A 14,222-nucleotide genomic window follows, 5' to 3' on the forward strand; every position below is an offset into this window, starting at 1 on the left:
AAGGAAGCCAGATACCAGCACATTTCTGCAAAGGGGCAGACACTGCTAGCTGTTCACCAAGAGCCATCGCCTCTTCCTTACCAACAGAAGCCCAATTTTGTTCACAATGAGAACATGGCCAACTCAAAACTCAATTTCCTCCAAGGTGCATCAACTGTTGAATGATTTATATCCATACAATGGAGTATTTGTCAGTAAAAAAAAGAACGAAGTACCGATACAAGATACAACATGAAGGAATCTGGAAAATCCTATGTTAAATGAAAGAAGCCAAACACAAAAGACCACGTTGTGTGATTCCATTTATATGAATGGTCCAGAATAGGCAAATCTATACAAACAAAAAGTAGATTCGTGGTTGCCTAGGGCTGAGGGTGAGGGTGGAATTGGGAGTGACTGCTAACGGGCATGGGGTTTCTTTTTAGGGTAATAAAAATGAATTAGATTGTGGTAATGATTATACAACTCTGTGACTACACTAAAAATCACTGAGAATTATACACTTTAAATGGGTGATACTAGAATTATATCTCAATAAAGCTGTCTTCAAAAAATAACAAAATCTAATTTTCTGGCATACCTACTACATGAAGTGCTCATGTGCGTTCAGAATATTAAGTTGCTGGTGGAAGCATACTACAGGAAGTTAGTAGTTTCCTCACAAAAAGGACTCAGCTAACTAACTTATGCCTCTTGTTTTTTGCCCTTGCTCATCTTCCTATCTGGAGCAAGCTCTAGGCCCCTGGGGTCCCTAAGAGCCACAGCATGCTACAGATAGCAGAGCAGCAAAACAGGAGGAGACTGGCAATGGATGACACCCTGGGATCACTGCATTAGCCTTGGTTTCTCTCTCTCTTGTAGCTGTTATGGGAGAAAAATAGACCTGCATTTGGTTAAGTGATTATGGTTGAATTTTTCCATTATTTGCAGCTAAATGCTATCCCTAATGATACAAGCCTATCTAATATCAGCCTATGCTTATTCTCAGAACCAAGAAGGCAAAAAGCAAAAAAAGACACAGAAAGATGTAAAAAAGTTTATTGCAAATGTAAACTTAAGGCACCATAGAGTTAACCTCTTTAAGCGTAAACAGTTATTTTCAAACTATTTTTTTCCCAGTTGTAATATATCCCCAGAGGAGTGCTCACCCTTCCTTCTAAAGACAAATCATTAAAATATGCTTTAGTGTTGAAAGACTGAGAAACCAAGTATGAACAAACGATGTATTTGTTCAAAGAGAATAACGCTGAACATCATCAATCCCTCTCTTTTTTTAAGTAAGTTTTTACCAGTATAACAAGAACATCTGGTCTTTGAAAAGTTAGGAGACATCTCCCATTAAACCCTATAGACTTGGTTAGCCTTAATTTCTTAAAGAACAGCGCTGTCAGGGAGAAAGCAGAGGCTCACCCACACGGTTCACTTACATATAAAATGTATGTTGTCAATATACTTATGCAGGATGTTTGTGTGTCCCAGAGAATTAAGTCCAATATTATCTTGAAATATTAAAGGCAAAAATGAAGGTAGAAAAAAATTATTAATTTAACAAGCAAGTATTTACATTTTTATTTTCTAGACCCATAAATTAAATCATCTCTTTTCTACTGTATGAGTTGGGGATGAGGCGCATGGAAGAATAACACCTGGAAAACAATCTTCCACTAAAATCAATGAATTACTTGACTTGGAATAATTATTGTCAAACTCGCAAAAAAGTTGACCTGTGGGAGTATGAAACAGAATTTACATCAGGCTTATTATTCCGGTGACCAAAGAAAAAGCAGGTAGAATGAAGTAAAAAGGTGGTAGCTGGGGGCAGTGGGAGTGGACTTAAGCCAGTTTGGGGATAGGATACAGATGGTCTTTCCTACCAACCTGTCTCTTTTTATTTCAAACTTTATCAGTTTATGTTGCATCAAACTTGAACTCTTCAAATATGAGATAATGCTTCTAAGGAATTAGAAGACTTCCTTTCTGTTTAAGCCTCTCTAATTGCTCTCCTGTGCAAAATACAGGTATCTTCACTCGTTCATTCATTAAATATTCACCCCTACCATGCACTGAGCACACCACTAAAGCAATGGAGATTCAGATCTGAATAAAACACAAGTTCCTATCCTCAAGGAACTCACAGCCAAGCAGTCAAAAATAAACCTCCATCTTACCTTTGTTAAAGTTCAAACCCAGGGAAAAAGGCTGAAAAGCAACCATGAAGCCTGGTGGAGAGCAGTAAGGTGTGAGAGGCACCTTCTTGGTCCCCGGGCCCCAGCAGCGGGCATGTGGGGGGTGCAGGGAGCACGTCATTCTCGGAGAAGGGGAAGGAGCATGCAGAGCGGTGGGATGCACTCAGGCCCGAAGTGGGGAGCAGGAGAAATGGCAGAACTGAGTGGATACTCCGCCTAGGTCTGAAGTCTACTCTGAAGGCTCCAAGCAAGCAGAGACAGCGGCTCAGTTTTAGAAAGTGTTACCTGGGCAGTTGCTGGCTGGAGGGGTTCAAGGCCAAGGCCAGGGAAGCAGCTATGGGGCAATCTGGACAAGGAAACATGACAGCTGCAAGCACAACGAGGGTGCCAGTCTGAAGTCCCAGGAAAGCCCCTCAACAGAGGCAGGCTGTTGGGTAATGGGACCATGAGAGTTTTGTGTACCACCTCCCTTACCTTACCTCCCTCACATTTCTCCCCCAGTAAACACACAACCCTTACACAACAAAAGGGCTCGAGGCCAGAGTGAAAGTCTTTCATGCTAGTGGACCAAATGGCAAGGAAGAGCAGTGGCCCATACCCCAGAGGATTTTTCTCCCTCTACTGGATCATTCCCATGAGCCCGTGAAACATTTTCTGGCACTGTACCTTCATCTGGAAAACACTCTCGTCCCTGTCCCTCTTCTCCCCAAACCCCCCTTTCATCTCCTCTAGTTATTGCTCCATTTCCCTTCACAGCAGGGCTGACGATAGTAGGCCTTTACGTACCCACCTGTGTACACACTCGACTTGCTCCAGTCCCCATGCTCCTGCCAGTTAACTTCATATTGCCAAATCTGATGGAGGCGTCTCCATTTTGAAAGACGACCTTACTTGGGCTCCTGCAACTCCTCATTTTCACTTTTTTGTCGTTGCTTTTATCAATCACAGTGGCTTCTCAGTCTCTGTTATCTCTTCTTCCTTCACTAGATGGAACTGAAGGTTAGAGTGCTCAAGACTCAGTCCTAGGATCTCCTCTCCATCTATACACTCTCTCCCTAGCAACTCCATCCAGTACCATGGCTTTAAAAATAGTCTATATGCTATACTCCTACATTCGTATGTTCAGTGAGACCTTCCCTGAGCTGCAGACTCTCATCTGTCAATCAAAAATCTCCATAGAGATGATCAACTGGCATCTCAAACACAGTCTACCCCAAATTATGGATTTATCTGGCCAATGCAAAATCCAGTTTCTCCTAGACTTTTCCCCATCTCAGTATATAGCTTGGCCATAAAACCAGATGCTCAAGCCCCAAACCAATTAGTCATTCCTGACCTCCCCGTTTCCTTCTTCACCCCACCGTCAACATCCAATGGATCCAGGTCCTGGTGTATCTTCAAAACGTATCTCCAATCTGCCCTTTCTCTCTGTATGTCCTCACTGCTCAAAGGGTCCAAACCACTATCTTTACTTTCCTGAATTACACAATAGCTTCTTAAAGGGTCTCGTTACTTCTTCCTTTGAATTCTCACAATCCAATCTTCACAGAGGAGCTGGCACAACCTTTTCAGAATGACAAATCAGATCACATTGCTACTTATTTGAAAAATCCTCAAATGAATACCCATTGTATTCAGCAAAAAACATAAACTGTATACCAAAAAATGTAAACTGTATACCACAGTTTACAAAGACCTGTTTCTTTGTACCACTCCCCTCACTAACTACATTCTAGCCACGCTAGCTACCTTTCTCTTTTTCTAACAGCAGCAGCTAGAGAATGAATGGGAAGGGCTGAGATTGGAGGCCAGCTTGCTTCTGCTTTAAGGCTTCTGCAATTATGTGCCTTCTGCCTCTGTGTTCTCATGGCTGGCTGCTTCTTGCCATTCAGATCGCAATTCAAATGCCACCTGCTTAGAGAAGCTTGGCTAATTATGACATCTGAAGTTACACTCTCTAATATCACTCTATTATTTCTATCATAGCACTTACCAAAATCTTATTTATGTTCATTACCTGCTTTTCCTAACTAGAATGCAAAATCTAGAAAGGGAAGAACCTCATCTATCTTGTTCCCTGCATTATCCCGACAGTCAGGATACAGTGGGTGCTCAATAAATACACACTGAATGAGCAACCTAATCCTCCTCCTATCAAAAAAAAAAAAAAAAAAAAAAATTCTTACAACAGGAGGATTACAAGAAAGAGCAGAATAGAGCCAGCTTATAATACCACAACAGTGCTTTGTCAATTTGCTTCTTTTCCATAAAAATTATGTTTTCTGCAAAATCAGTAACATGTAAAACTTCAGTAACATTCACAATCTACAACAAAACTACTGGAAGAAGATGAGTCAGGGAAATCTTATAACTGCTCTTCCCTTCTCATGTCAAAGACTCCAAGTAGCTCAAGAAAAATGTACAATAAAAATACACACATAAAATAGAAGTGCTCACAAACACAAAAAGATAAGGTTACAAGCACCACACCATCCACCAAACTGAGGACATTTCTTACTATCTGTTAATTGAGGATAGAAGTCAAGTGTCAGTACTTTTTTTAAAAAAACAGACCATGTACATGTTAATAAACTGTGATTTTTAAACAATGCACTCACTTGAACACAAAATAAGACTGCCCTGAATACTGGAAGGGACGCTTGAGCTGAACCACTCCACGTGGAAAATACACAGTAAGTGCTATAAATGTTGACTGAACGCCTTCTAAGAATGCAAGTTATGAATGAAAATATAATTTACAAATGGTTCAAAGGGACTTTTTAAAAAACAGTCCTCCAGGGACTGGCTTCATATGAGTATTTCATAAAACCAAAGAACTCTTAACAAATGTACACAGAAAATCATGCCCTTAGCTTACCTGTGGAAAACCAGGCACTGTGTGAGCTATCTTTCCAGGTGTGTTGCTGATTCCTAAAGCTTCTTTAAAAACAGTGAAAGCCTCCAACTGCTGCACATTCTCCCTCATATATCTGTGAAGATGGGAGTAGTGGCAGTACCTGCAGGCCTAGCTATTTAGGAGGCCCATTCAACCCTGCTTTAGGCCAACTAAAACTGAGCATAAATACATACATACTCCTTACTTGCTGGTTCTGGAGAAATGTTTCAGTGTTTTAATATGTCCTTATAACATTAATTCCAAATTTTTACTAGAACCTGGAGACTGAGCCAGCTGTAACTGTGTTAGGGCTTTGGAACTTGACTGAAACATCATGAAATAAAACACACATGTCCAGCTGTTGAATGTTCAAAGACTGACCAGACGCAATAACCAATCATTCATTATGAAAAATAATTTCAATACTGTCATAATATAAAACAAATCCTTTAATTTTTCAAGTGTTTAAAAAAACAATTTTATACTTAAGCCAGCCTTGAAGATAAGCACAAAATTTACCAGTTTACATTTAAAAAAAAAAAAAAAAAAAGAATGACAACAACTCTAGCACCCACTCCGTGCATAGCACTATTCTAGGTGCAATAAAAGGGAATTTTAACCTTCGAAATATGAGTTCACTTTCTGGAATTGTATTATCTCCTTTTCCAGAGAGTAAAAATAAATAAAATCACCATTGTTTACTACAGATCTGCCCCAAACCACTTCTGGTTCACAGAAAGGCTAATTTCTGCCAAATTAAAGATGTAATGAACTCAGTTCCTGCTTTCCCAAAAAATACGAAAGCAGAATTCCTTTTCACCGAAAAAAATAAACAGTTTTCCATGCAAGGGCAGTTTGCTTCTAGTAAGTATTAAAAACATCGCTTTTTTCCTCTAGCTTTTCTTTAAATTTTCTTCCTCTAATACTGCCTTTTCTTGTACAAGGCAAACCAGGTATCTTTTAATGCTGTTTTTCCTTTCCTAAGAAAAGCATTGCATTTTGAAGACAAACCATTTCCCAGAGTAGTGACAAAAAATAACGTTAAAAAAACTTTAAAGGTGAATCACTTACATCACCTTGATGAAGTAAAAAAATAAAAAGCAGTTGGCACTAAGATAGCTAATTCCAAATATCTGTGTCTAAACAATTTTAAAAACTGTTTATTTATTTTGTAAGAATGTACCCCTAGTCCAAAGTAACTATGTTTTAAAAAATTTTGGCCAAAAAATTACAAAAACCCTTTCAATTCAACCTAATAAAAGTGATTATCTAGAAAATATGCCACATTATTAAGTCTGTCTTAAAAAGTTCAGATTCTAAAGCATTCCTAAGGCACGGTGTTCTGGAAGACGAATGTGCTTCTGTTGGCGTTGTGTTAGATATGAAGCATCCATGACAGGCTTCAAGTGAGCTGCGACAGGCACCTTCCTCCTGATGCTGTGGGATTGGGAGAGAAGAGTCAGACGTAGGCCCCCAGGGCTGCGTGAAACTCTGTTAGGCACTGTACCAGCTGCTGAAACTTGGGCCTCTCCTCCGGATCTAAGGCCCAGCAACAGGCCATCACAGCAAATCTGCAGAGTGACAAAAATGAAAATTTGGGACTAGTAAGGATACAGTATTCCTAAACTTTTGGTCAGTTTGATACCAGTTATGCTGCCTGTCTAAAGGTGGGTATGGAGAGGATGATATATTAAAAACGGATTCATTTTACTATCTGTTGGCAGTTCTAGAAAGAAGCTAAAAGAAATTATTTGGATTACATGTGTGAATTTCAATTCTTCATGACAGCATACCAAATATTTCAGCAAATATAGAGAGTTCATGTAAAAACCTAAAACACAGTCAAAAAAGAACAACCTGTATTTTCCTGTAGTTAAATTAAGAAAAAGAACTTGGAGGAAGAGAAAGTTTTATCTAAGTTCTACGAACCCTGGATCTAGAGTAAAATCAGTACAAAAGCTGCCACCTTGTCATGGTGCAGAAACCTTCAGGGAGTTCTGGAACTGAGAACATACTCATCTGTACAATCAATCACCCTGAAGAGCCTCCTGTTTATCCCATCCTCATTACATGGCAAGATAAGCTACATGATAGAAGCAGGAAACAGAAAGCAACTATTTTGCTTACTAGTCCAGATCATCTTCCCTGTATCAGCTGATACTAACTGGCAAGGCAAAATGACAATGAGAAAGGTTTTATAACTACTATGTCCTTTATAATTACTTTATAACTACAAAAGTCAGGTACTCACTCTGTACAGAATAACTGACATAGTATTCAATTTTCTTAGTACGCCCTCTCAGACTAATTTATAGTGCTTAGATTATGCACTATAAAATAAAGTGCAAGGCATTCTAATACCAAATGCATGAAAGAGTGAATGAATCTCCCTGACTTTGTGGTTCTTTGTAAGAGTCTAATTTAAATCCAAAGAGTCATTATTCTCAAAAGGGAAGGCTCTATGTGAATATGGAAACCTGCTATTTTCCCTTTATTCCAATATAGTAAATTGAATAAAACTCATGCCTTCAAGCTCAAAAAAAAAACTCACAATTCATCAGGACAGTTGATTGGCTGGGCTATCCGGTAACCATCTTTCAGGTATGCGGCCATCTCGAAGGGGTCAATGTCTACGTAGGGCGTCTGGCCCAGAGTCATGAGTTCCCACAGCGTCACTCCAAAGGCCCACTAGGAAAGGAGCAGGAGCACAATGAGGGGACATTTAAAACAACGGTCAGGGGGTCAGTGCCCACAGCCAGCTTCAGTACAAAAAATAGCAGCTCAACTCATGCTTCGGAAAAGCGAAATGTTATTTACAAAAAGAAGTCTATCATACACAGTTAGTTTCCCTTGCTAAGATAAAAAAGAGTGCATCCAATATTAATATTATAAATTCTAAGTAATTAGATCCATTGGAAGTAATAGTTTACTGCTGATTACAAGTTATGTATTATGAATTATGTCTAAGATTCTTCTAATAGGAGAATTTGTAACTGTAAATACTATAGCTAGTCTGCATGACTGAGAAGTGGAAAATGAACAGAATTTTAGTCTAATTAAAGGGAAGAGCATCCTAAGTGAAATATGCAAATGAGGGAAAATATAAGAAGGCATGGATTTTTACTGTATTTAAAGTTTTAAATTAAAGGATTAAAATAACTTCCAACCTTGCTTGAGTAAGCGATCAGATTTATTTAAAATCAACATGTAAATACAGAAAGGAACAGGAACAGTAAACAGTGCCAACAGTGTCCACTCATGGTCTGTTTGGAGCTCCCCATCTTGGCCAATTCCTGGCTGTACTCAGCTCCTGGAAAGCGTGCAGGGGGCAGGGGCAGGCAACATGTCTACACAGAGCTGCTGCCACATGGCTGGGAAGGACTCAGACCTGGTACATCCACTGATCTGCCACCAAGTGTGAACCCTGAGGTCAGAACAACTGAACTTGGATGAGGAGGGGGATACCTGTGTACTGTAGTATCAGGTTTACAAGTACCTACAAGTTCGAGGCATTTTGCATCCTTCAATACATTTAATTTCCTCAATAAACCTGTAAGAATCATTGGTAGCTCAATTTTACAGGTGAGAAAACTGAGGCTCAGAGAAATAGCTTGCCCCAAAATACATACTTTAATGAGTAAAAGAGAAAAAAGTGAAAAAAAGAAAAGGAAAAAAGAAAAATACCAAACACAAGTCAAATACCAGTCTGTTTATAAAATCTAAGCATGTTGCATTAAATTTTAGGTTATTATTTTTCAACAGTAACAAAATCCCAAAATACTTTGTAAAATACACAGATTTTTTAAAAAGCCTTATAATAGTGAACAACAGCTACATTTTCCCCCAGAATCTATGCAAACAAGAAAACAATGAAATGACATATTTTAAAATACTTTAGGGCTAGGCACAGTGGCTCATACCCGTAATCCCAGCACTTTGGGAGGATCACCTGAGGTCGGGAGTTCAAGATCAGCCATGACCAACATGGAGAAACCCCATCTCTACTAAAAATATAAAATTATCTGGGCGTGGTGGCACATGCCTGTAATCCCTGCTACTCAGGAGGCTGAGGCAGAAGAATTGCTTAAACCCAGAAGGCAGAGGTTGTGGTGAGCCGAGATTGCGCCACTGCGCTCCAGCCTGGGCAACAAAGTGAGACTCTGTCTCAAAGAAAGAAAAAGAAAACATTAAAAACTGTCATAGAAAGCTCTATATAGAACCAAAATATACTTCAACAATGAAGATAAAATACAGTTTTTCAGACAAATAAAAGCAGAGAGACTATGTTTCCAGCAGACTTGTAAGATGTATGAAAGCGGTTCTTCATGTGGAAAGAAAATATACCACGTGGAAATCTGAGTCAACACAAAGAATAAAGAGTGCTGAAAATATATTAGTAACAACTGAACATATTCTCTTATGTTAAAATTTCCTTGAGAGACTATTTAAAGGAAAAACAGCCAACAATATATTGTGGGGTTAATAATATACCGAGAAGTAAAAGGTATGCCCACAAACAGTTTGAAGACTGGAAGGGGATGAAGGGACTACACTATATTAAACATGAAATGATATAATATTTTTGGAAAATAGAAGGTTTACATTGTAAAGCCTAGAGTAGGTTTTTTAACCTCAGCACTACTGATATTGTGGGCTGGAGGATTCTTTGCTGTGAGTAGCTGTCCTGTGCATTGTAGGATGTGTAGCATTCTCCCTGGGCGTAGCCATTAGATGACAGTAGCACATCCTCCAAGCTGTGACAACCCAAAATGCCTCCAGACATAGCCAAACGTCCCTTGGCACAGACAAATGCCCTTAACCAGAGCAAAACTGTCCCAGTTAGGAACCATTGTGTTAGACTGAACAACAACAAAAATTTTAAATATCAGAAATAAAGGAGGGAACACCATCCTTTAGGACATCAAAAAATACTATGAACAATCCAATTTTATGCCAATAAATTCAGTAACTTAAATGAAATAAACAAATTTCTTAAAATACAAATTACCAAAACACACAGGAATAAACAGAACATCTGTATAGCCCTATATCTATTAAAGATACTGAATTCACAATTCAAAACTTTTCCACAAAGAAAACTCAACATTGTTTGGTGAATTCTATCAAACTTGAAAGAAAATACAAATCTGTATTAGTTTCCTAGGGCTTCCATAATAACATACTACAAACAAGTAGCTTAAACAACAGAAATGTATTGTCCCACTGCTCTGATAGCTAGAAGTCCAAATCCATGTGTCAGCGGGGCTGTGCTTCCCTGGAAACCTGGAGGGGGAATCTTCCCTTGCCTATTCGCAGCTTCCTGTGGTTGCCGGCAGCCCCTGGTGTGCCTTGGTTTGCAGCTGCAGCCCTGCGGTCCCTGCCTCTATCTTCACATGACATTTTCTGTGTCTTTTGTCTTAGGGGGGATTAGAGCTCATCCTGATTTTAGTATGACCTCATCTTAACATTACATCTGCAATGACCCTATTTCCAAATAAGGTCACATTCTGAGGTACTAGGGATTAGGGCTTCAACCAATTTTTTTTTTTTTTTTTTTTTTTTGGTGGAGAGGCAGGACACAATTCAACCCATTCATTACACACCCAATCCTACATAACCTTTCAGAACACAGAGGAAGGAGTATATCTCAATCACTCTGACGGCAGCATTACCCTAAATACCAAAACCAGGAGTTCAGCCTTTTGGAAACTATTATCTTTTTCATTAACAGTGATCATTAACATGGAGCAAAGCTCAGCCTTGAAGTCTATGCTCTGGGAGGAGGAGGGGGCAGGGGACAGATGAAGAATTGTGTATAGTTTCAAAATCTCCACAGAGTCCTGGAGGCTACTAAAATTTCCCTTATACCTACTGGGACATTCTATTCTGCTTAAAAATGGAAAAATGATTTCAAATTAATAAAAGTTAAAGGACAGTGCCTGCTCACATCTAGTTATTTGCCTACCTTTAAAACCTTACTCTATATGAAACTTTTTTCTGAGAAGTAACAAGATCTATATGAAATCTTAATACTGACAGTCATTAGTAAATGTAATGCTTTATTTTTAAAATCGTGTCCACTTTCCATAGAGAAGGTAGTTCCCTGCACAGATGGAACAGAGCCCAAAGAAATGAAACTGGTCAGAAGGGTGCTCCCATCCCTTCCTCCTGAGATGAAATGATCCATTCAAACTAGATTTTAGAAGAAGAAACTATGGGAATTGGTGACAAGTGCATCTAGACCCTTTGTACACCGGGAATAACCCCATCCACTGACATTATAACACCTTTTGACTATAAGGGACTTTGATAGTAACGTTGGTGGTATTTGAGATCTGGAGTTGAATGTAAGTATCACAGCAGCAATGTATACAAGCTTTCAAAAATTACTCCCTTCCCACTGTTTTGTTCACATTATTACTGCCTAACATTTACCTAAGGTTTTTATATTACAACTACAACACCAAAAGATGCCATCGAAAAGAACAGTTAAGCCAAAGGGAACAATGCCGTTTCATTTCCTTAAAAACTAACAAAAGTGATTAATTACGTGTTGGCAAACCAACCCTTAAAAAAATAATCAAGACAAAATGGCACAGAGATGATTTGTGGAAAACTTGCTCTCTAAAGTCTTCTGATAACTGAACCATTTAAACTTTAGACAGACTTATTCTATAATTTCCTTCTGTTTGACGTCGGTGGAAAGGGGGCAATAAGAAGGTCATGCTGTTCTTTCCAGAGTTTTATGAAAGGCTGTGGCTATCTCCATTTAAAGAACATTTAGAGAATTACAATGTTATTCTATTCATCTTATTCCTCTCCCCAGAACATGTGTTATTTTATAGCTTCCATATATAAGATGTAAAATGGTTTTTCCACTAAAACATATATGAATATGACTTGTCAAATATTATATAAGTAAAATTCCTTTTTTCTTTTCGTGCAGCATTAACTAAAGATGGGGCTACTCCAGTCATTACTTCAGGAACTTAAAGTGCAAGGCTCACTTCAGTGAACTATAAACTGAAAAGAAAATAATTCCATTCAATTGTAAATTATCTTATCTGACCACAGTGGAAGTATCATCAAGTGTTCCATGGCTAGGCCTTTCTGTTCATATTAGAAACCTTATATCTCTTTCTCATATGAAGACATGGCTGCAGATTACCGAAGTGCAATTAAATGAATCTGGGTTAAGTGTTTTATAAGAAGGGGAAGAATTATCTGGGGTGCCTGCTAAAAAGTACAGCTCCCCATTCCTATCTCAGTAATTCTGAGGCCTGGATCACATTATTTAATTATTTATTCGTATTTTTAGCAGAAATCGGGTTTCACCATGTTGGCCAGGCTGGTCTCGAACTCCTGGTTTCAAGTGATCCACCCGCTGTGGCCTCCCAAAGTGCTGGAACTATAGGCATGAGCCACCATGACAGGCCTGGATCACATCACTTTAAACAAAAGTCCTTGGTGGGTCTTAAGAATGGGCAAATTTAGCAAGTAGTCTTAGATATGTTAGCAGCAGTGATCAGACAGCGACGACAGTTTTCATGTATTTTTATTGTAGTACTGCTGACACATAAGAAACTGCACATAAAGTATTCAACTGGGTAAGTTCTGACATACATAAACACTCCTGAAACCACTGCCACAACCAAGATAAGGAGCATATCTATCACTTCTGAAAGATTCTGTTTTGATCCTTTCCCCTCATCCCTCCCTACCACCAGCACTACCATCCCCAAGTACCCACTAATCTAATTTCTGTCACTATATAGTTGGCATTTTCTAGAATTATATAAATAGAATTATTCAAGCTGTATACTGTTTTCCTAGCTTCTTTTACTCAGAATAATGATTCTGAGATTCATCCGTGATGCAGCATGTACCAACAGTTCATTCCTTTTTATATAGTAGTATAGCTCATTATATGAATACTGCAGTTTACCCATTTACCTGTTGATAAGCATTTGAATTAGGTTCAGACTTAGCTATTAAAAATAAAGCTGCTATGAATATCTGTGTACAGTGTTGGTAAGAACATGTTTTCACCTCTCTAAGAGCAAAATGACTGAATACGGTACGTATATACTAATTTTAAGAAATTGCCAAACTGTTTTCCAAAGTGACTATCCCATTTTACATTCCTGCCAGCAGAGTAAAAGAGCTCTTGTTCTTTCATATACTTGTCAGTATTTGGTATGGTCAGACTTTTCAATTTTAGCCAAACCAACAGTATCTCACTGTGGTTTAATTTTGCATTTCCCTAATGAATGACTAATAATGTTGATAATATTTTTCAAACTTGGAGAGACTATCTTAATATTGAGTTTTCTGATCCAGGCAAAAACGGTGTACCTCTCCTACTGTGTATGTATTCTTTAATTTCTCTCAGCAATGTATTGTACAGCTCTTTCACATTTTTTGTCAGATTTATCCCTGAGAACTTTATATTTTTGATGTTCTTATAAACTTTCTTAAAACTTTAATTTCTTATTTTACATTAAGTGTTTAAAAATACAATTTATTTTTGTACATTGATCTTGCAATCTTTCTAAACTCACTTATTAGTTTTAGTAGCGTTTTTGTATATCATACTGAATGTTCTACATAAATGATCACACTATTCTGCAAACAGTTACTTTCTTCTATCCACTCTTTTCTTCCCTTAGCGCACTGGCTATAGCCTCAAGGGCGGTGCTGAGTAATAGAAGTGATAATAGTGGGCAACCTTGTCTTGTTCCTGGTATTAAATAAAAAGCACTCAGCCTTTCACCACTAAACATGCTAGCTATAGGTTTTTCTGTAGATGCCCTTTACCAGGTCTAGAGCAGATGTCCAGAAGTATATGCCTCCTCTTAGATGCCTCTTCAGGTCTGGTGTGTCCCAAGTGCCAAAAAAGGACCTCAGTGCCTCTGGGGTGGGGTCCTGGCAAAGAGCCACTGAGGTGCCTTCCCACCTAGCTGAGAGATGATGTTCCCACCCCAAGAGGCCTGAAAAGCAGAGTACTAAGCCAAAGAGAATTATTCTTGAGTCCTAAGGTTTAATATTGTTTGTTCGGTTAGGTTTTCAACTTATTTTAGATGCATTCCTCCTTTCTTCTTTCCTATTTCTTCCCTTTGGAATGAGTATGTCTACCCATT

The 14,222-nt window shown here is 38.5% G+C and overlaps 1 protein-coding gene across 2 annotated transcripts in view; it reads right to left on the reverse strand.

The window, feature by feature from the left end:
* Positions 1 to 4,443: 4,443 nt before the first annotated feature.
* RYK (receptor like tyrosine kinase) overlaps positions 4,444 to 14,222 on the reverse strand; it is a 92,753-nt gene continuing 82,974 nt past the window's right edge. For both annotated transcript variants that reach the window (XM_023187859.1, XM_023187858.1), the window contains exons 14-15: positions 7,634 to 7,770; positions 4,444 to 6,653 (exon numbers count right to left, since the gene is read on the reverse strand). In XM_023187859.1, the coding sequence (XP_023043627.1) occupies positions 6,542 to 6,653; positions 7,634 to 7,770 (249 nt within the window). In that variant the 3' untranslated portion in view covers positions 4,444 to 6,541. The remainder of the gene's footprint in view (positions 6,654 to 7,633; positions 7,771 to 14,222) is intronic.

This window comes from Piliocolobus tephrosceles, chromosome 2 (assembly GCF_002776525.5).
Source record: "Piliocolobus tephrosceles isolate RC106 chromosome 2, ASM277652v3, whole genome shotgun sequence".
In the NCBI taxonomy this organism is placed as follows: Eukaryota; Metazoa; Chordata; class Mammalia; order Primates; family Cercopithecidae; genus Piliocolobus; species Piliocolobus tephrosceles.